This window comes from Periplaneta americana, chromosome 5, assembly GCF_040183065.1.
Source record: "Periplaneta americana isolate PAMFEO1 chromosome 5, P.americana_PAMFEO1_priV1, whole genome shotgun sequence".
Taxonomy (NCBI): domain Eukaryota; kingdom Metazoa; phylum Arthropoda; class Insecta; order Blattodea; family Blattidae; genus Periplaneta; species Periplaneta americana.
In genome coordinates this window covers 20434802-20452345 of record NC_091121.1, presented here as the reverse complement: position 1 = coordinate 20452345, position 17544 = coordinate 20434802, and the positions used below count along the sequence as shown (strand labels likewise).

The 17544-nt window shown below is 37.6% G+C and overlaps 1 protein-coding gene across 4 annotated transcripts in view; it reads left to right on the top strand.

Annotated features, from left to right (window-relative positions):
• Nucleotides 1–17544, top strand: part of Pli (E3 ubiquitin-protein ligase pellino) — a 513023-nt gene that overhangs the window by 329293 nt on the left and 166186 nt on the right. For all 4 annotated transcript variants that reach the window (XM_069825471.1, XM_069825470.1, XM_069825469.1 and 1 more), the window contains exon 3: nt 7891–8020. In XM_069825471.1, the coding sequence (XP_069681572.1) occupies nt 7891–8020 (130 nt within the window). The remainder of the gene's footprint in view (nt 1–7890; nt 8021–17544) is intronic.

Below are 17544 nucleotides of genomic sequence, written 5' to 3'. Positions count from 1 at the left end.
CGTCTAATAATACGTAGTTGAAGACATAAACTATGAACATTGCAATCATTTGCGTTGTGCAACGCGTAATGACATGTACAGGCTTCGAGACTTTGGACCCGATGCAATAAGTTTACTGTGCATGCACTATAGGTTGACTCGCTGCAGGTAGGTAGATATGTGTTGAGGTAACAACGTTGCTATTTAGATTAGAGTACGGTAGTATGGGGAAACACACACATATGTACATTCTGAAAGTAAATGTACATTACACAATGAAATTTTCAAAAGAATGTAAAAAGCATTTATTCTCCTGCCTTTTATAAGCATTTGTGTTTAATTACACACAGTGTTAATGGTGGAAACAAGCATGTAGCAATTTTAATTTCTTCATTTATCCTATTGGTCGTCTTTAGGAAGTGCAGTTACAGTATCGAATTGCAGTGTAGCCTACCTACTACAAGATACATTTTCAGTGTCTCAAACGTAAATATTTTTCGGTTATCTGCCAAAGTTGGCACTGTGAAAAGCTGCGCTCTACGTCGCATGACATGATAGGAGCAAAACGAAAAAACCTGATATCATTGCAGTCTCTAAGACACAATCTTTTATTCTCGGGTGACTCTGTGTCCACTAATCTACTGTTTGTTACACAATGTTCCATATCCGTTATTTTTACATAAAATTAATTTCCACTTCTGTTTTACATGTCCAGTAACCAGTGTATTTGGTGTGTCATTAATTCTCTGCGTCATTTTCTAAATTAATTTGAGGGCTTCCGGCATCTCTTGCTCTGACTTTTCTAACAGTGTAATAGTTTCAGACACAGTTTGAAAATGGGCTTGTATGAAAACCAAATTATTCATCAGAAACTTCAAATCCAGAGCGTTTTTCTTTGCGTATTTGTTGGCATTCATTCTACAGTACTTCCACCCACTATACTCAGCACGTCTTTATGCAGATTTCCCACTGAACTGCTCTATTGGGTCCGAAGTCTCGAAGCCTGGACATGTATGAGAAAGTATGTGTTACCTCTGTGAAATATTTCTTTCATTTGTGGAAGTCCATGATCTAATGATGACTGAAGGACGAGTGTTTGAACATGTGAAAATTAAACTTCCATGCCTCAATTGCGATCTGAATATACATACTGTAGTCCTCGTTTCTGCCTGCTTCATAACTCGCTAGGGAATTGTATTTTAGTGATTTTGGAATATAAATAAAACTGGAGTGAAATCCTATTGGGAAAGCTGAGGGTAATCGATAATTTGAAAGCAATATTAACACACGAAAATGTATATATATCCAGTACATGAAAACATATTCTGTCGTGAGTGTTTTGTTTCCTGTTGGTCATACATTCGATGCTGTATATACGCAGATATACCCTCTGGTAGCAGGACACGATATGTCGCTCTCATTACGTATACAGCTCGGAATTAAAGCTACGTATGTGTTTAGAGGGTTTTAACAAGGTGGCCACTGTGCTCTTTTTCGCTGCGTTTTTATCCGACAATCGGATTGTAGTACACATGTAACGTACTGAATGTTGAATGCTTATCTTCTGTTCGGGGAATAACATAAAGGTTATGTACAGTGAAAGATCAAGAGTTAATTATATTGTACAGTATTTGGCGTTCAACAACCTACCCTTTTGCACGTGCTTGTACCAGTGTTTTTTTTATTCCCATGTAGCGCTCTTCAGTTCAGCATGTTATTAACATTTCGACCCTCCCAAGTACTAACACTGTAACTCAATTTTTTATGGTTTTGAGTTGTCCTAGTTAATATGGTCTTAAATTGTTTCTTTTGCTCCCAGTACTATCATTGTAACTCTAAACTCCGCAATTGTATGTAAAATCTTACTGTCACTCTACATATCTGTATACACTAATTTACACGATCGTTTCAAAACTTCATTTTCATCTCCTGAAAAATGTAAGAAAGTGAGTTACAATGTTAGTACTTGTGAGGGTCGATTTGTAATTAAATTTGTTTGTGAAATTAATAGTTTTTTAAGTTTTCATAATATTTATTGGTCAGTATTCGAATCTGTAAAAACGAGTAAATCATATAAACATAATAGTTGATACAACCATGTATTAATAATTAGTGTTAGACCGAATTGAAGAATGATATCCCAAAACTCGCTCAGTCCGCTTGATCATTTTTATGATTTATACATTGGCTATTTGATGCGCAACACCTCCAAGTTCATGCTTATCTTAAATGAGTTCCTTCTGCTACAGGCCTGGGCGCTAATAACTCGATTGAGTCATTGCAGACCACCCCCTTAATTCCTCACTCCACCTTCCTCGGCTGAGACTAATGTTTTGGTGCTGTATGAGCAGACAGGAAGGTCAGTGACGGATTGTATCAGGCAGTCATCTTAGCTTTTACACACTTTCGGCTACCGCTATCGCCTAAAATCCTCCACTGATGCACAAAGCCGAACTGTGTGTATAAGGCGGTGTAAGCGAAAAGGACATGGGCGGGGTGTTCTGCGTCCCTTTCACTTCCTCTCTTGTGTCCAGGGCTGTTGTACAATAATAATAGTATGTAGGCTTATAATATATATACTTATAATGTGAAGTACGGGTTAAATAGAACATTTTTATAAGGAACACTTTCTTATGATTTAAGCAGTATGCTTGTATTAATCTTAGATAGTGCATGATAAATTTATTGTAATGTACATTACTTACAACAACGCGCATGTACTCTTTATAATTAACTCTTTGTAAGCGTATTACAGGTTGTTTCCTTAATTTAATTAATGTGTTTTCCTGTCGTGTCGAAATGTTGTCTGAAGTATATCGGCTGGGTAGCACGTGCAAATGTGGAATAATGCATTTCGGTTCTGTTTATGTCTACTTCAATCTGTAGCTGGAAGAATTACGGCAAGAAATGTATGTAAACGACTGACTTTGGGACGCATTTGCGGTTATATTAAAAGTCTACGTAAAGATTGATAGCCGTTATACTATAAAAGTGTTTTTAGAGTAAAAACTTACGAGTTTATTTGTGTATGGTCGTTTTCAGAACCATGGCAGTACCTATGAAGGTCTACGACGACCTGTATCAGCCGACGACATTTCTGGTACTAAAGATTACAGTATGTATTTTGATTCGTGCCCTTAAATGATCTGAACAAAGCAGCTCAAGTATGCTGTGTTATTAATACGTTTCCACTGTGACATTGAAGGACGTTCGGCTACCGAACTTGTCTCCAGAGATCGCATGTGGCAGATTAGTGTGGAATTCATCAACCTTGAGTAGAAAGGAAATGGAGGGGAAAAAAGCCATGGGAAATAAGTGTTATGGCTTAATGGTGTTGTGCACGCGATGGTTTACTAGCCGATACGCGGATTTAGCTTCGCGTGGAGAAAGTTGCATGCCTCACTGCCAGGACAGGATTTGCACTATGTAGGTGTATTTTTTAACATCTCTAGTACTTGGAATTTGTATTAAATGTTCGGGACATAATGTGAAATAGTTTTACATCTTCACATGGAATCTACGTAAAGATTAATTTTTTGGTCCTACAGAATACATATATTATGGTAACAATTGATATTAGAGGAGAAAAATTCGCTCCGGCGCCGGGGATCGAACCTGGGTCCTTGGTTCTACGTACGAAGCGCTCTAACTATTGAGCTACGCCGAAGTTCAATCCACAGCACCGGCTCGAATCCCTCTCCTCCTGTGTTTTTCCCTAAGGGATTCGATCTATTCTATTCCTTCGTACCTGTCTTGTCGCTTCACTTACCTTTCTTTCCACCACAATCTGAACACACGCTCTCGCCATGAAACAATACTAACAATACCATCCCATCGCACCTCCTCATACTCATCCTCTTTCACAATAGCCCTACCAAGACTCTGGAATTCGTTACCTGCTAGCATCAGGGACTGTCGAAATAAAATTGAATTCAAACGCAAACTTACTAGGCACTTTGTCAGTAATTGAGACTCGTTCAGACATGGTTTCTTGTAAATAGTTCTCTTAATATATCACAAAATATTTCAGTATCCGGTAATTTCATCACTATAGAATTTTGTTATTCTAGGTTTAATTTGTAATTCAGTAAATACAAAAATATTCTTTGTTCTTAACTTTTATGATAAAATGTCTAGCTTTCATTAATCAGGTAATCTGGTCGTACTTTAATATTTATTGCAATTGTAAATTTAATATTAATTGTAATTTTATGACGGCCTTATCTCTACCAGGTTAAATAAATAAATACTAAAATCCAGTGATATGGATTGAACTTCGGCGTAGCTCAGTAGTTAGAGCGCTTGGTACGTAGAACCAAGGACCCGGATTCGATTCCCGGCACCGGAGCGAATTTTTCTCCTCAAATATAAATTGTTACCATAACAGATGTATTCTGTAGGACCAAAAAATTAATCTTTACGTGGATTCTTCGAGCAACAGTGCATATTACTGTACAGATTACTGTGCATATTCTGTAGAATCCCGGCCACAAAGTCACTCAACTGAGTGCACTCCTTGTGTAATGACAGTTGACTTAATATAAATGTCAACATACATGTCGAACTTGGAGTCAGGCCTCTAAGGAAAAAACACTGGAGAAGAGGGGTTCGATCCGGTGCTGTGGATTGAACTTCGGCGTAGCTCAATGGTTAGAGCGCTTCGTACGTAGATAACTGCATAGATAATAAAGCATCATTAAATTACGGGGGGAAAAATATATGCATTAAATCTGTAGAGTACATATTCCTTTATAAATATTTTACATTCTCCCCCTCCCCCCTCCAATGGTAGGGCCCTAAACTTAACTTACTCAATGAACTGGCTCATAGATATCACTATAGTCGCGACGCTGTTATTCCCAGCGTGACTCCTCTTTGCTTACGTCTTAGGAAGTGAAGGCTCTATAAAGTCTAGGTAGGTAGTATCGTTCGCCATTTTTGTTCTTTCGTTGCCGAGCTACCATACGAGGAATCTATTTGCCACACTGTTAACCATTATCTTGTTGTAGCTCCTATGATAATAAATCAAACGCACTGTAATTGAGCAAATAAATGAGCGGCAAATAACGTCTTCGTGTGCTTTCTGCAAACGCCAACGAAAGAGCCAAAATGGCGGGCGATTATATTAAGCATTTATCGAGCCTTGAGAAATGAATAACGTCTTCATAAGCGAATCACAAGACGCACACGTTTAAATGTAGCCGACCTGCAACGCGGTTGGCTGCCGGAAATTAGAGCGACGGGACTATAATACCAAGAAGCGTAGACTACTTAGTTCCTTTACAAATCATTTGTCGTAAAAATATGCTGGTAGTGTCTTAGCACGTCTCCGTCGCCTACGAAGTAGGTCTTCGGACTGTCAAGGCAGTTTTGTACTCCCGAGATACATGTTGGGTGACATTGTGTCGACGTGGGTCTGGCTGTGACAGGTGCACAATATTGTTCTGTCGTTAGTGTCGTCCCCAAGATGTCAACACTTTCATTTCGCGGGTGGCCGGCTGTTTTTCATCTCTAAAGGCTTGGTACTGCAGAATTCCCTCGGCGGAAATGGTGTCTTCAGAGTGGGTCTTTTGTTGCGTTCCTAATTCTATATCTGTGGGCGGGGCGAAAGTTCCTAGGTCATACTTCTCAGCATAAATTAACTTAATGACCTTTTTACCAACGCCATAGGTGACCTTTTGCCTGTCGACTCGACCAAAATATTGCATGGCTAGATTATTTCTGCCTTAATAACCCCATTTTATATATATCAGGCTTTTGTCTCGACAGTTCGTGGAAGTGATATTTTACGTAGAAAATGTCACAGTGTACTGTAGCATTATATCTGAAACTTATTGCATAATTGGGCTTGTTGCGTAATTGTTGTGGCAGTACTGAAACCGGAGACGTTAATGACTTTGAATCTCTAAGTTCACAGTTGGTAGACACGCGTGTAACACTATTGTTTTCAATGGTATGCAAATACAAAATAGGTCTTGAAATGTATAATATATAAGCATTTGTGCCTTGGGTTAGTGTTCGACTTTTGTAACACTATACACTGTAATTGTATCTAGTCCCTCCTATCTCTCTTTAATCTTTGTTCTGTTTTGCACTTTCATTTTCGCCGTATATTTGTCTGGAATATACTTAATTAACATTAATGAGAAAAGGAAACAGTAATATACTGTGCAGAAAGTGTAGTTGCAAACAAATATAGTATGATTCCATTTTATGACGATTGATATATTGTACAATACTCGGGAAAAGTGGCACAAGTCAGAAATGTTAATTTTACAGGACAAGGAAAAAACTGTCTTCAGACGTTTATGTCAATTTGATTTTCTTCTGTATGAATTATTCTAATAGAAGAAATACTTACGTCTCTTTTTTCAAGCGAGCAGATGTTCCGTAAGTTGTCAGTAAACTAATAAAAACGTTTTGCGAAAATTGACTTATGCCACTTTTTCCAAGCATTGCAGAAATATGGCCAGGTAGTCAATGCTCTAAACCAGGCCTGCACAAACAACGCTCGCGCGCGCGCTCCTTCGGAGCGGGAGAGCGGTTTTTACCGCTCGCCGAAACGGAGAGGTAGATAAGTCAGAATGACATAGACTTGCTGTAGGTAGAGGAGAGGGAAACGACCAATCATTTATCTAGTGGAGTTCAGTGCGTAGGCCTATTCTCAGTAACTGTTTCACGTTGCTTACCTACTGCTACAGTACAGTATGGAGGAATCTAAAAGACGGAGCATAACATTTAACGATTTACGGTTCGAACTTATTGATCTTCAATGTGCCTAAGGGCTGAAGATCGTTTGAATAATACTACTAGTCTACTTGAGTTTTACAAGACTAAACATTAGCAATAATATCCACGACTACTTAGGCTGGCTGTGAAAATGATTGCTATGTTTGGCTCAACATTTATGTTTGTGAGCAACTGTTTTCTTTAATCAACTTTAATAAAGGCAGACATCGAACATCTGTAACTGATGTTTCATTATGATCAGTAGGCTACTGTTCCTTTCAGCTGCCAAGAGCATAAAACCACAGTCTAGTATATACAGTCGCGAAGCTCAATACGTAGTAAATATGCAAACATTAGATAGTTGCTCACCACTAGGATCGCTAATATCGCCTCATTACAGGCAATGCAAAATAGTACCGTCACAGTCTATTGTTTCTAGCACCCTCAAAACTCAAGCTTCGTGACTGTATATAGTAGACTGTGATAAAACCTCGTTTTCATGTACTGGTAAATAAAAATATAACAAAATGATATTGTACATTTAAGTAGCTATAGAATTTCTATTACTTCTGTAAAATAAATATTTATTTATTAATTAATAATAGTCCAAGATAGTTTTGCAAACACTGAACGGGAATTCATTTCATAAACACTCTTACTAGTACTGTATTTTCTTTTGTGTATATTTTCTACGAGATCACCCTTTCTTCCAGTCCACCCTTATACAGAGCGCAGCTAATATCTGCATTCCGCTCATGAGCTGTGAGCCGGCTCGGAGAGCGCAAACCTTGTGCAGGCCTGCTGTAAACAGTTACTAAATATGCATGCAAGTATGACTTAAAAACCTTAAAATATGCCAATAAATATGCACATAATAATAATAATAATAATAATAGTAATAATAATAATAGTAATAGTAATAATAATAATTATGGTGGGATATGATGCTCGGAACTGGATTAATCATGCTGAGGATAGGGACCGATGGCGGGCTTAAGTAAGAGCGGCAGTGAGCCTCCGGGTTCTCTAAAGCCATTAGTAAATAACATGCGTTGAAATTGTAAGTACTCGTCTATGAAATAGATGGGACTCCTGAGGACACAAGTCTCTTCTTGTTACTTGCATGTTTACATTAACTGCGAGTCTTCTGCCTTCTCCAATAAGTTGTTTTTGTTGTTGCAGCTACAATGGGTTCCTGCCGCCGGGTGATCGTGGTCGCAGGAGAAGCAAGTTCGTGTTGTACAAGAGGACATCGGCTAACGGGGTGAAGCGGTCGAAGCACTATGTCGTCAAGACGCCGCACTCCTCCCAGGTGAGCTGACTGCCCGGGGGCTTACAGCATGTTGCTCTAAAGTCCTGTAAAATGTAGTGTTGTGCTGCTATCGCAGATGTTCTCTACAGAAACATTTACTTTACCTTTCTGCCATACTTTCTCTTTCTAATAATGCTCCAGAAAATATAGTTCACCGGCTGTGTCATAGGTTCAGATGATTTCCGACCTCGTACAGTAAATTGCGTCTGTCAGAGATTTTTACTTGGGGTTATCCACCGTCAGTGGGATTAGTAATAGCGAAATTGAATTTGGCGAGTTGAGGTTGAAAATTCAGCGTGCCACTATCCATGGTGGAGTTCAAGAAAGAATGATTCCTAGAAAGCTAATATGGCCATCTATTCAGTGTTGCCAACTATTACCAGATATCACCAAAGCAGGTAAAGCCACAATGCAATGTACCGAAATAACAGGTTTAATAATAATTTTATGATTGACATAATAATAAAATCTATTTTGTCTGGCAACATGAAATTCATTGATTTGACTAAACAGTATTTGATTTCATGAGACCTAACCTAAGAATTTATTTTGACCACATGAAATTATTAATATGAACTCCAAAAATTGAGTATCACTTTAAAATGCAGCCTGTATATTGTTTATTAATTAATTATTACTGTATTATTTATTGTTAAAAATTTCAAATGTTTGTGGCGTTGTCAGCTTCTCAAAGGCAAATGTTGCTGTTAACATAACAGAACGTTATTGCTGCCAGTTGTAATTGTCGAAACCTGAATTTGAAACGAAGCCAGAAAAAGAAACTTCAACCTGACAGCTTGAATTTGGCAACAATAATTCACTAGCATATGTAGTAAGTAATAAGTGAAAAATAGTTAAATTTCACTCTTGGGGTATAAGATATGAAGACCCAGACTGATATACCCAGGAACAGCTCCTCAGGGTAGCTCAGTAAGAGCGTTGGTGCGTTCAGCCAAAGGTTCCGGGATCGATACCCCATGTGTACGTCGTTTTACCGTGACAACGCTTTTTAGTTCTTTTAGCACTCTGATTGTTATATTATTTGTGTCTTTGTTTTATGAAGAATTTTAGATAAGGGCGCAAATAGCCATAGTAGCTGACGCGCCGTTTTTAAACCCTGCTGCTGCTCGATACCCCGGCCCGGAACAATTTTTCCCTTGAAATTATTAAAACAAAAATGTTGTCTGTAAGCTAACGTTTTTGGAAGTGATAGTAGACCGTCATTATTTACTTCGTTTCGCCATGTACTGTACATTGTAACACTATGGTGATATCACAGTCTGCTATATACAGTCACGAAGCTTGAGTTTTGAGGGTGCTAGAAACAATAGACTGTGACGGTACTATTTTGCATTGCCTGTAATGAGGCGATGTTCGCGATCCTAGTGGTGAGCAACTACCTAATGTTTGCATATTTACTACGTATTGAGCTTCGCGACTGTATATACTAGACTGTGGTGATATCTTTGTTTACAAATCAGGATACTCTGCTATCTCTCTGTTGTGGTAGTGTTAGCGTGTGTTGGACGGAAAGCCAATGGCTTTCACATTGACGTTCACATTTACTTGAACAGTAAATAATAGACTACTATCAATCGTAAAATCAGTGTATTTTAGGAATGAAAAACAAAAATAGAAGAAAAAACAAAATTTCACTACACATCATATTTAGTAGATCGTGATGTACAGTCTGTATAATTTTGGCAGTTTATATCGTGTACATTCCGTATACATATTCTGTCAATATTACATCATTGTTCTATTCTTGATAGTATGTTTACTGCAAAGAATCTTTCATTAGCTCACCGTATTTTACATAACGTGGCTTGCAAGGCACATTTTATCCCCATGGATGTAGAAGAGAGATTAATGCTGATTTATGTGGGTAGTCGACCAATCCTCTAGATGCCTACCTTGGGAATTTATAGGTGATAGATAAGGGGGTGTAACAGAGAAATCGTGGTTACCTGTCCGAAAGCAAAATAACTGCCTACAAAACCTTCTCCTCTTCTCTCTGCAGACCTTTTCTGCAACTTTGAGCAATGGGGATAATCTTTATCAGCAAATGTTGCATCATCGATTCCAGCTGGTCGATGGCATAGCGTTTAGGGATGAGGAACTCGGGTTTCTACACCAACTTTCTTCTGTCACGAATTTGCGTTTCGCTAGAGAATATCTTTACTGTCTGAAAACGTTAGTTGCATAACTAAACGAAACCATGAAATATTCGCGAATAATTTTAAAGCTTGGTGTTATATAGTATTCTTCTGGCCCCAGTGGAGAAATATTTATGGCCGATGTATGGAATCTAACGAACCTACTGCATATTATTTTTTCTTACACAAAATTAGACTTGGACAGCTATAACGTTTAAAGAAAGTATGCTACGTATTTTAGTAACAAAAGCGATCTAAAATTACTCTGTTTAAATCCATCTCATTACTAGAAAACAAAATTAGTGGAAATGAATGAAATATGTGCTCTAAAAATTTCTTATATCTTCAAACATCAGTAAACTATCATTTATGGATTTGCGGAATGAACTTTGTAAAGAAAATTACGTCGGTAGTTTTTGAAATAAATTATTGTAAGTAACGTAAACAACATAATAAAAGATAGGAGGCAACTGCATCATAGCAATGTATCAATCACAAGGAAACTGTATTACGTAATATATGTAAAATATCCAAAAATTGTATGGTATGGGAAATTCATTAGATAAAACTGAAGTACGCGTGTTCAGAGGGAAGGATCCCATGCCCAGTAAAGTATTCCTAAACAACAAATTGAAGTCCACACCTGTGAAGTAACGGTCAGCGCGACTGGCCGCGAAACCAGGTGGCCCGGGTTCGATTCCCGGTCGGGGCAAGTTACCTGGTTGAGGTTTTTTCCGGGAGTTTCGCTCAATCCAGTATGAGCAAATGCTGGGTAACTTTCGGTGCTGAACCTCGGACTCATTTCACCAGCATTATCACCATCTCATTCAGACGTTAAGCAACCTAAGATGTTGATAAAGCGTCGTAAAATAACCTATTAAAATAAAAAAAAAAAAACAAATTGAAATGCTTGTTGGAAAAAGGCCTACTCCACGTTTTTGCACTTTTGAGGGAAGTATTCTTCTTCCACTAAGAAAGGAAGAAATGCGTTGTGGTCCTCTTCTTCATTAGGCCTAACAAAAATAACAGAACTGGGTTAGGCATATCCCAACAACGAAAAGCTCGTGAGCGTACAAACTAAATGCTGCCTGCTATCATTTTTTTTTTTGCAAAAGAAATCTATTTCGATGGAAGAGTGGGATAGGCCCTTAACACCACCAAGCCTTTAAATTCTTGGAAAGGAAGAATAACTTCGTCTATCTTGAATTTTATTTATCGACGGGCCAGTTCAAAAGGGTAGCATCTCAAAATTTAAACGTTTTGAGGAAACTGTATTTAAAGCTTCATGTAGCTGTGAAAAATCAAATTAACACATTCTGCTTTGAAACTTATAGGATATAATGTATAAAAAATCATTAACAGAATTTGAAATAATTTCAACTATTTTGATTTTTTCACAATAACATAAAGCTTAAAAGTGCAGGATTCTCAAAACTTTTAAGTTTTGAGTTGTTTCCCTTTTGAACTGGGCCGTCGATATGACCTTGGCATTCCTTCCCATTAAAATTATTTAAGTTCATATGAAAATGTTTAGCACTATGAATTCAGTTATGAAGCCGTCACTAGTTGAAAGCACACACGAATCAAAGTTTATAGACTCTGACTGTTGCGAGGTATGGAAAACTAGAACACCAGACTCCTCAAGAATAACTGCTGCAGAGATGGAATTCATGAGGCGTCCAGCAGAAATAACAAAATTGGATCACAAAAGGAGTAAATAAATCTTGAAAGAACTTCATATAGAACCAGTCTTACTGTATGTAAACAATCAAAGGCGAAATTTGGAAAGACATGTTAAAAGAACGGAGAGAGGACGCATTCCTTAATAAATCTTGGAGTATATACCTCATGTAAGAAGATATATTGGTCGCCGGGCTAAGACTTCGACTGATGTGAGACCATAACAGACTGTATTTTGATCTACTTGCTCGGGTGATAATGACAACGATGTCGTGAAGAACGAGATGAAAAATAGGGCACGTATATATATGTAGAAATACGTACAACACATGATCCAACTGGCATAGTTTGAATGTACGAAACGAATGAAATAAAATGATCTGCCGAAACGGGAAATTAAAAATTGAAGACAATAGAAGAACAGAGTGAATCGTATACAATGCTTGTTTGATGGCATATAGAAACCGCGAAGGAAAAGGATCGAAGTGGAACCTCGAAGAAGATACATTATATGGAGAGATGAGTTCGTAGTTCTTCACTTGACTGCACTTCTACACTAAAGAAACTGCTTAAAGATGGCGGCTAGATTATCAGCTCCGTAAAACGCTTCCGGTAAAAATAACTTATAATGTAATTTTTTGTGAAGGTGACATGATGCAAATAATTTCATTTCTTGCTTTTGCATCTATAATAATGATTTTTGAAATGACTTAGAAGTGGAGGAATGGTAGCAGGAACAAAGGAGAATGTTCTTATAAATCATGTTCATATCATCCTCTTTGTCTATGACAAATTCCACTTGGAGTGGCTCAGATTTCAAGTAGGGTGTTTCACATTATATTCATTGTGAATTACGCAGTAGCATTATTCTTAGACAGTTACCATTTTTCTAGTATAAATTTGTCACCAAACTATTTTTTTGTTAAAATACATGTTTTTATTTTAAGCATGTTAATTGTAATACATTTTTCAGATTCGTATTTTTAACTACAGTTCTTCTTGCAAAGACCTTCAACAGCAACAGCAGGAACAGTAGTGTCTAGCCAACACCCTTATCGAAATTGGAATATAAGTAAATTGGGAATGACGACGCTGCCTTTTAGCTTGTCTACTGTATTAGCGTCAAAACGCAAGAGGAAATAAGCGCCAAAACATGGATTGTCAGGTTATGGTTGATTCGCATATAAGACTTTATGCTTATTTTGATGTCGGTATTCCCGAATTGCAGGGATGGATAGTTCCCTATATTTTTCGATTTTCAAAGGAAGTAAGCCTTAAAGCTGTGTCCAAAGTGGAATATTCATCTTATCACCTGCGACGCTTATGTAACTTCGGCAGTTGCGAGTGTCGTTAAATAAACCATATTTTTTATTTTTTTATTTATGTTACCTATAATCCTAATGTCAGTGAAGTACTTAACTAAATGCAATGTAATATCCTTTTATTATTTTTTGTATTTTGGTTAGGAACGTCATTGATGTTCTTCAGCATCTAATGACTAGGGCTAGTATTTTGATAAAATTGCATCTTTTTTCTGGTAAGCCAGAAACACAGCTGCTTTAGTATTTATATGTTATATGATAAACTGAGTGTTTTAAGACATATCTGTTAGGGCATTTTTTTCCTGTTTTAGCTCATATGAGCATCTTTTGTTTTATTCGGAATTTTTGAAGCATTTTCATTTAATTTTGGCCTTAAATCCCCATTATTAATGTAAAATAATGTTTATATCCTTTGATATTTTTTCTACATATTTTGTCCATTAATACCCATTATTTTGTATAATATTTCTACACAAATATTGCCTTTAACGTAGTACAACCCATGTAATGGATCAGTCCAACCAGCCCTTCAATACGGACTCCTCTATACCTGCTAGTTCCGGATAAGAGTGGTCTTGTGGTAGACTACATGGGAACTACATCAGATAAAATAATTAATTAAAATGTTCTACTTAGAAAAAATTATATAAAATTAAATAAACTTGAATGTTGGTACTAGAATTTAATTTAATTACTAGTCTAAATATTTAGTACAAAACTTCTTTTCCTACTAAGCCAATTGTGTAAGATCAATTTTTAGGGCATGTTTAAGGGCATTTTTGAAAGACATTTAGGTCATAAATGCATTGTTTTTAGGACATTTTGTCATGATTTATAGGTCATCAAAATCCTAGCCCTACTAATGACGTTCTTCTGGTTGGTTTACAGTTGATTGCAAATTGTTCTTTGATTTCTATTGCAAATAACCTTTCATTTTGTTTTCCTAACTAATTTGCTGACTTTAAAATGTTAAACAAATTATAATGTGAAAATAACCGCTTACTCTTGTTCGGTCAACTTCCTTCAGGTTAAATTAATTTTAAAATAACCGCTTAACCGATAACCGGTTATTTTCCAATAACTTCCTATCCCTAATACATACACAATGTACCTGCAATTCACTAATAAACATGTTACTAAATGCCCTATTTCTACAAAATTGGTACTTAATTTTAGGACACTATAATTTTGTAGAAAGACCAAAACAGAAATGGGGAAATGGAACGTTAAGATCAACTCCCAAGTCGGAGTAGATAAGATAATCCGTGGCGCTACAGCCCACGAAGGGCCAAGACCGACCAGCCAGCTGCTGGCCTCACGGCTACATGCCGAAGCAGAGGTGGACGATCTCCCAACCAGAATGGAGGTATCGTGTGGTTAGCACGATGAGTCCCCTAGCCGTTATAGCTGTTTTGCGTTACCGGATTTCGCTACCTATCGTAGCTCCCCAAGTGCATCACGATGCTGGGTGGGCACCGGCACCATACACTGGCCGAAATTTCATGAGAAAATTTCTTCTCCCATGAGGATTCAAACCAGCGCGCATTCCTTAACGCGAGTTCCAGGCAGGGTGCCTTACACCACGACGCCACGGCATGGGACAGTCGGAATAGGAGATGTGCTTGTTTTCTGAAGTAAAGAAAATAGATTCATAATCTGTCGCATTCTATTGATGTTCGAAGAGTAGACTTAAAGAAAACTGATCAATGATCATACAATAGGACTGTTTACTAAAGTAACCAGTGGCCGTTCGCTGCACACGTCTCCCATTAGCAACCGGTTATAAAGCAGAACAGGTTTTAGCACCCTACTGGTTTTGAACCGCTGACCCCAGGAAGTATGAACAATGACTACAGCAGGTTGATACAGTTAGCTGGCCTGCACCCACGAGCCGCCGCGTCGCTGCTAGCCTAGTGCACTCCACGAACTTGCACGGGAAGTCTTGGAATGGAGGTCACTACTCCTGATTAGATATTTTGCACGGCAGTAAATTAATGGGCAGGGGTGGGCATGCGCAGCCAACATGTATTACGCCTTCGCTTCGCAATGTTTCATGCGCTCCGGTACTAGCAGTTAGAGCATACATGGGCACAATTTTCGGTTACGTGAGGCACTCGATTTGAAATAGTTTGTTTACTAGGAGAGGAGACTGCAGAGTGGGATGGGAAATATAAACTGCTGTGACCTGCGTCACCTTATCGTAATCGCAAAGGCGGCGGTCAGTGGCGAACTATTAGCAAAGGGCTTGGTTAACGTGAGACTCTCGAAAACTTTTATTCAATTTGGCAAATTAATTCGGCAGCTTTAAACATAAACCTCCTTACTGTTCCTCCGTCGCTGAATTGATTTAAATCACAAGCGAGAAATTGCGGAACTAGCCAATAACATTCCATCACGTTGTCTAAGTTTATTTTCTTGAATATCCTGGCTCTTATCAAGATTACTTAATAGATTTGCACGTTCTCGACCTAAAATAATTTCCGAAAATCATATTTCGTTTCCTACGAATATTTGATATTTTTTTTTATAAATTTCTTTTGGAAATAATACGTAGAAACAATTGTAGAAACTGCTGTGACCTGCGTCACCTTATCGTAATCGCAAAGGCGGTCAGTGGCGAACTATTAGCAAAGGGCTTGGTTAACGTGAGACTCTCGAAAACTTTTATTCAATTTGGCAAATTAATTCGGCAGCTTTAATCATAAACCTCCTTACTGTTCCTCCGTCGCTGAATTGATTTAAATCACAGGCGAGAAATTGCGGAACTAGCCAATAACATTCCATCACGTTGTCTAAGTTTATTTTCTTGAATATTCTGGCGCTTATCAAGATTACTTAATAGAATTGTACGTTCTCGACCTAAAATAATTTTAGAAAATCATATTTCGTTTCCTACTCATATTTGATATTTTTTTTTTATAAATTTCTTTTGGAAATAATACGTAGAAACAACATTTAATTCCTCGTAACTTTTAATGCAGCGTGTTTAAGGTATAATGTATTGAGTATACTATGCAAATGTTAAGATCGTAAATTTTCTTCGGAATAGTACGAAAAAATAACATTTAATTTGTCTTACCTTCTAATTCAGCATGTTCTTTATGACATAAGGAGTAATGTCGTTGTATATTAAATTTATTAATGCCTAATAGGATTTTCGAGCATAATATAGGGTAAACTAGGTAGTTATTGACCAGTATACGGTGATTGACCGCTTCCTTTTTTCAAGTATATTGTGAATAAACCGCGATCGTGATTTCACTTTTTGCTGCATATACCTCTAGTAACAACCCTTATTTGTGGTTAGTTGTCGCTGTTCATCCCACTGAGTTAGTGTCTGTCGTCTGAGAGGACTGAAATCGATTGGAAATACAACTGAACGTAAACAAGTGTAAGTAACTAGAGAAATTGCTAAGAATAATGCACGCAATAATTTATTTATTCTGCAAAGGATACATAAATTCTGGTGCTCGTGTTTACACTCACAGTGTGAGAAAAGGTATAAGTTTTCGGTCCACAGAATATTATTTTGTTAAAGTTTTTATATGTCATAAAAATGCCCCGTGGTCAATCACTATAAAGTGTATGTCCGCAAACTACAGTGATTGGTCGTTCATAAATTATTTGTTAGAATAATGACCAATTTGCTCCAATTCTATATATGTTATCGGTTAAATGATGGGGATTTTTACAGGACTGATACTATATTATAATGCCTAAGCCAGGTAAAGTGCATTATACAGGGGAAGCTTTACGAAACGCTACAGAACCTGTCCGCAGTGGATTTGATTTAAATGAAGCTGCCAAGAAGTTTGGTGTCCTAAAAGCAACCTTAGCGTCCAGAAACAAATATCCCGTTGAAGGAAAAGTGTTCTTTGGTCCTCGTCCAGTGCTGGGTGAAGCCATTTGTAATAACATCAGAGAAATGGCACACACTTGGTTCTGATAAGGCACAAAAGAGAAAAATGGAAGAAGAGGCAAGAGAAGAAAGGAAGCGAATAAGAAATGAAAGAAAAGGCAGCAAGAAGAGTTCTTTTCTTATTTTTTTAACTTGGTTATTTAACGACACTGTATCAACTACGAGGTTATTTAGCGTCGATGGGATTGATGATAGCGAGATGGTATTTGGCGAGATGAGGCCGAGGATTCGTCATATATTACCTGAAATTTGCCTTACGGTTGGGCAAAACCTCAGAAAAACCCAACCAGGTAATCAGCCCAAGCTGGAATTGAACCCGCGCCCGAACGAAACTTCGGATCGGCAGGCAAACACCTTTGCCGACAGAGCTACGCCGGTGGCGAATAGTTCTTAATGAGAAAGATCAGAAGAAGAGAAACGAAACAGACAAGAAAAAAGTGAAAATTG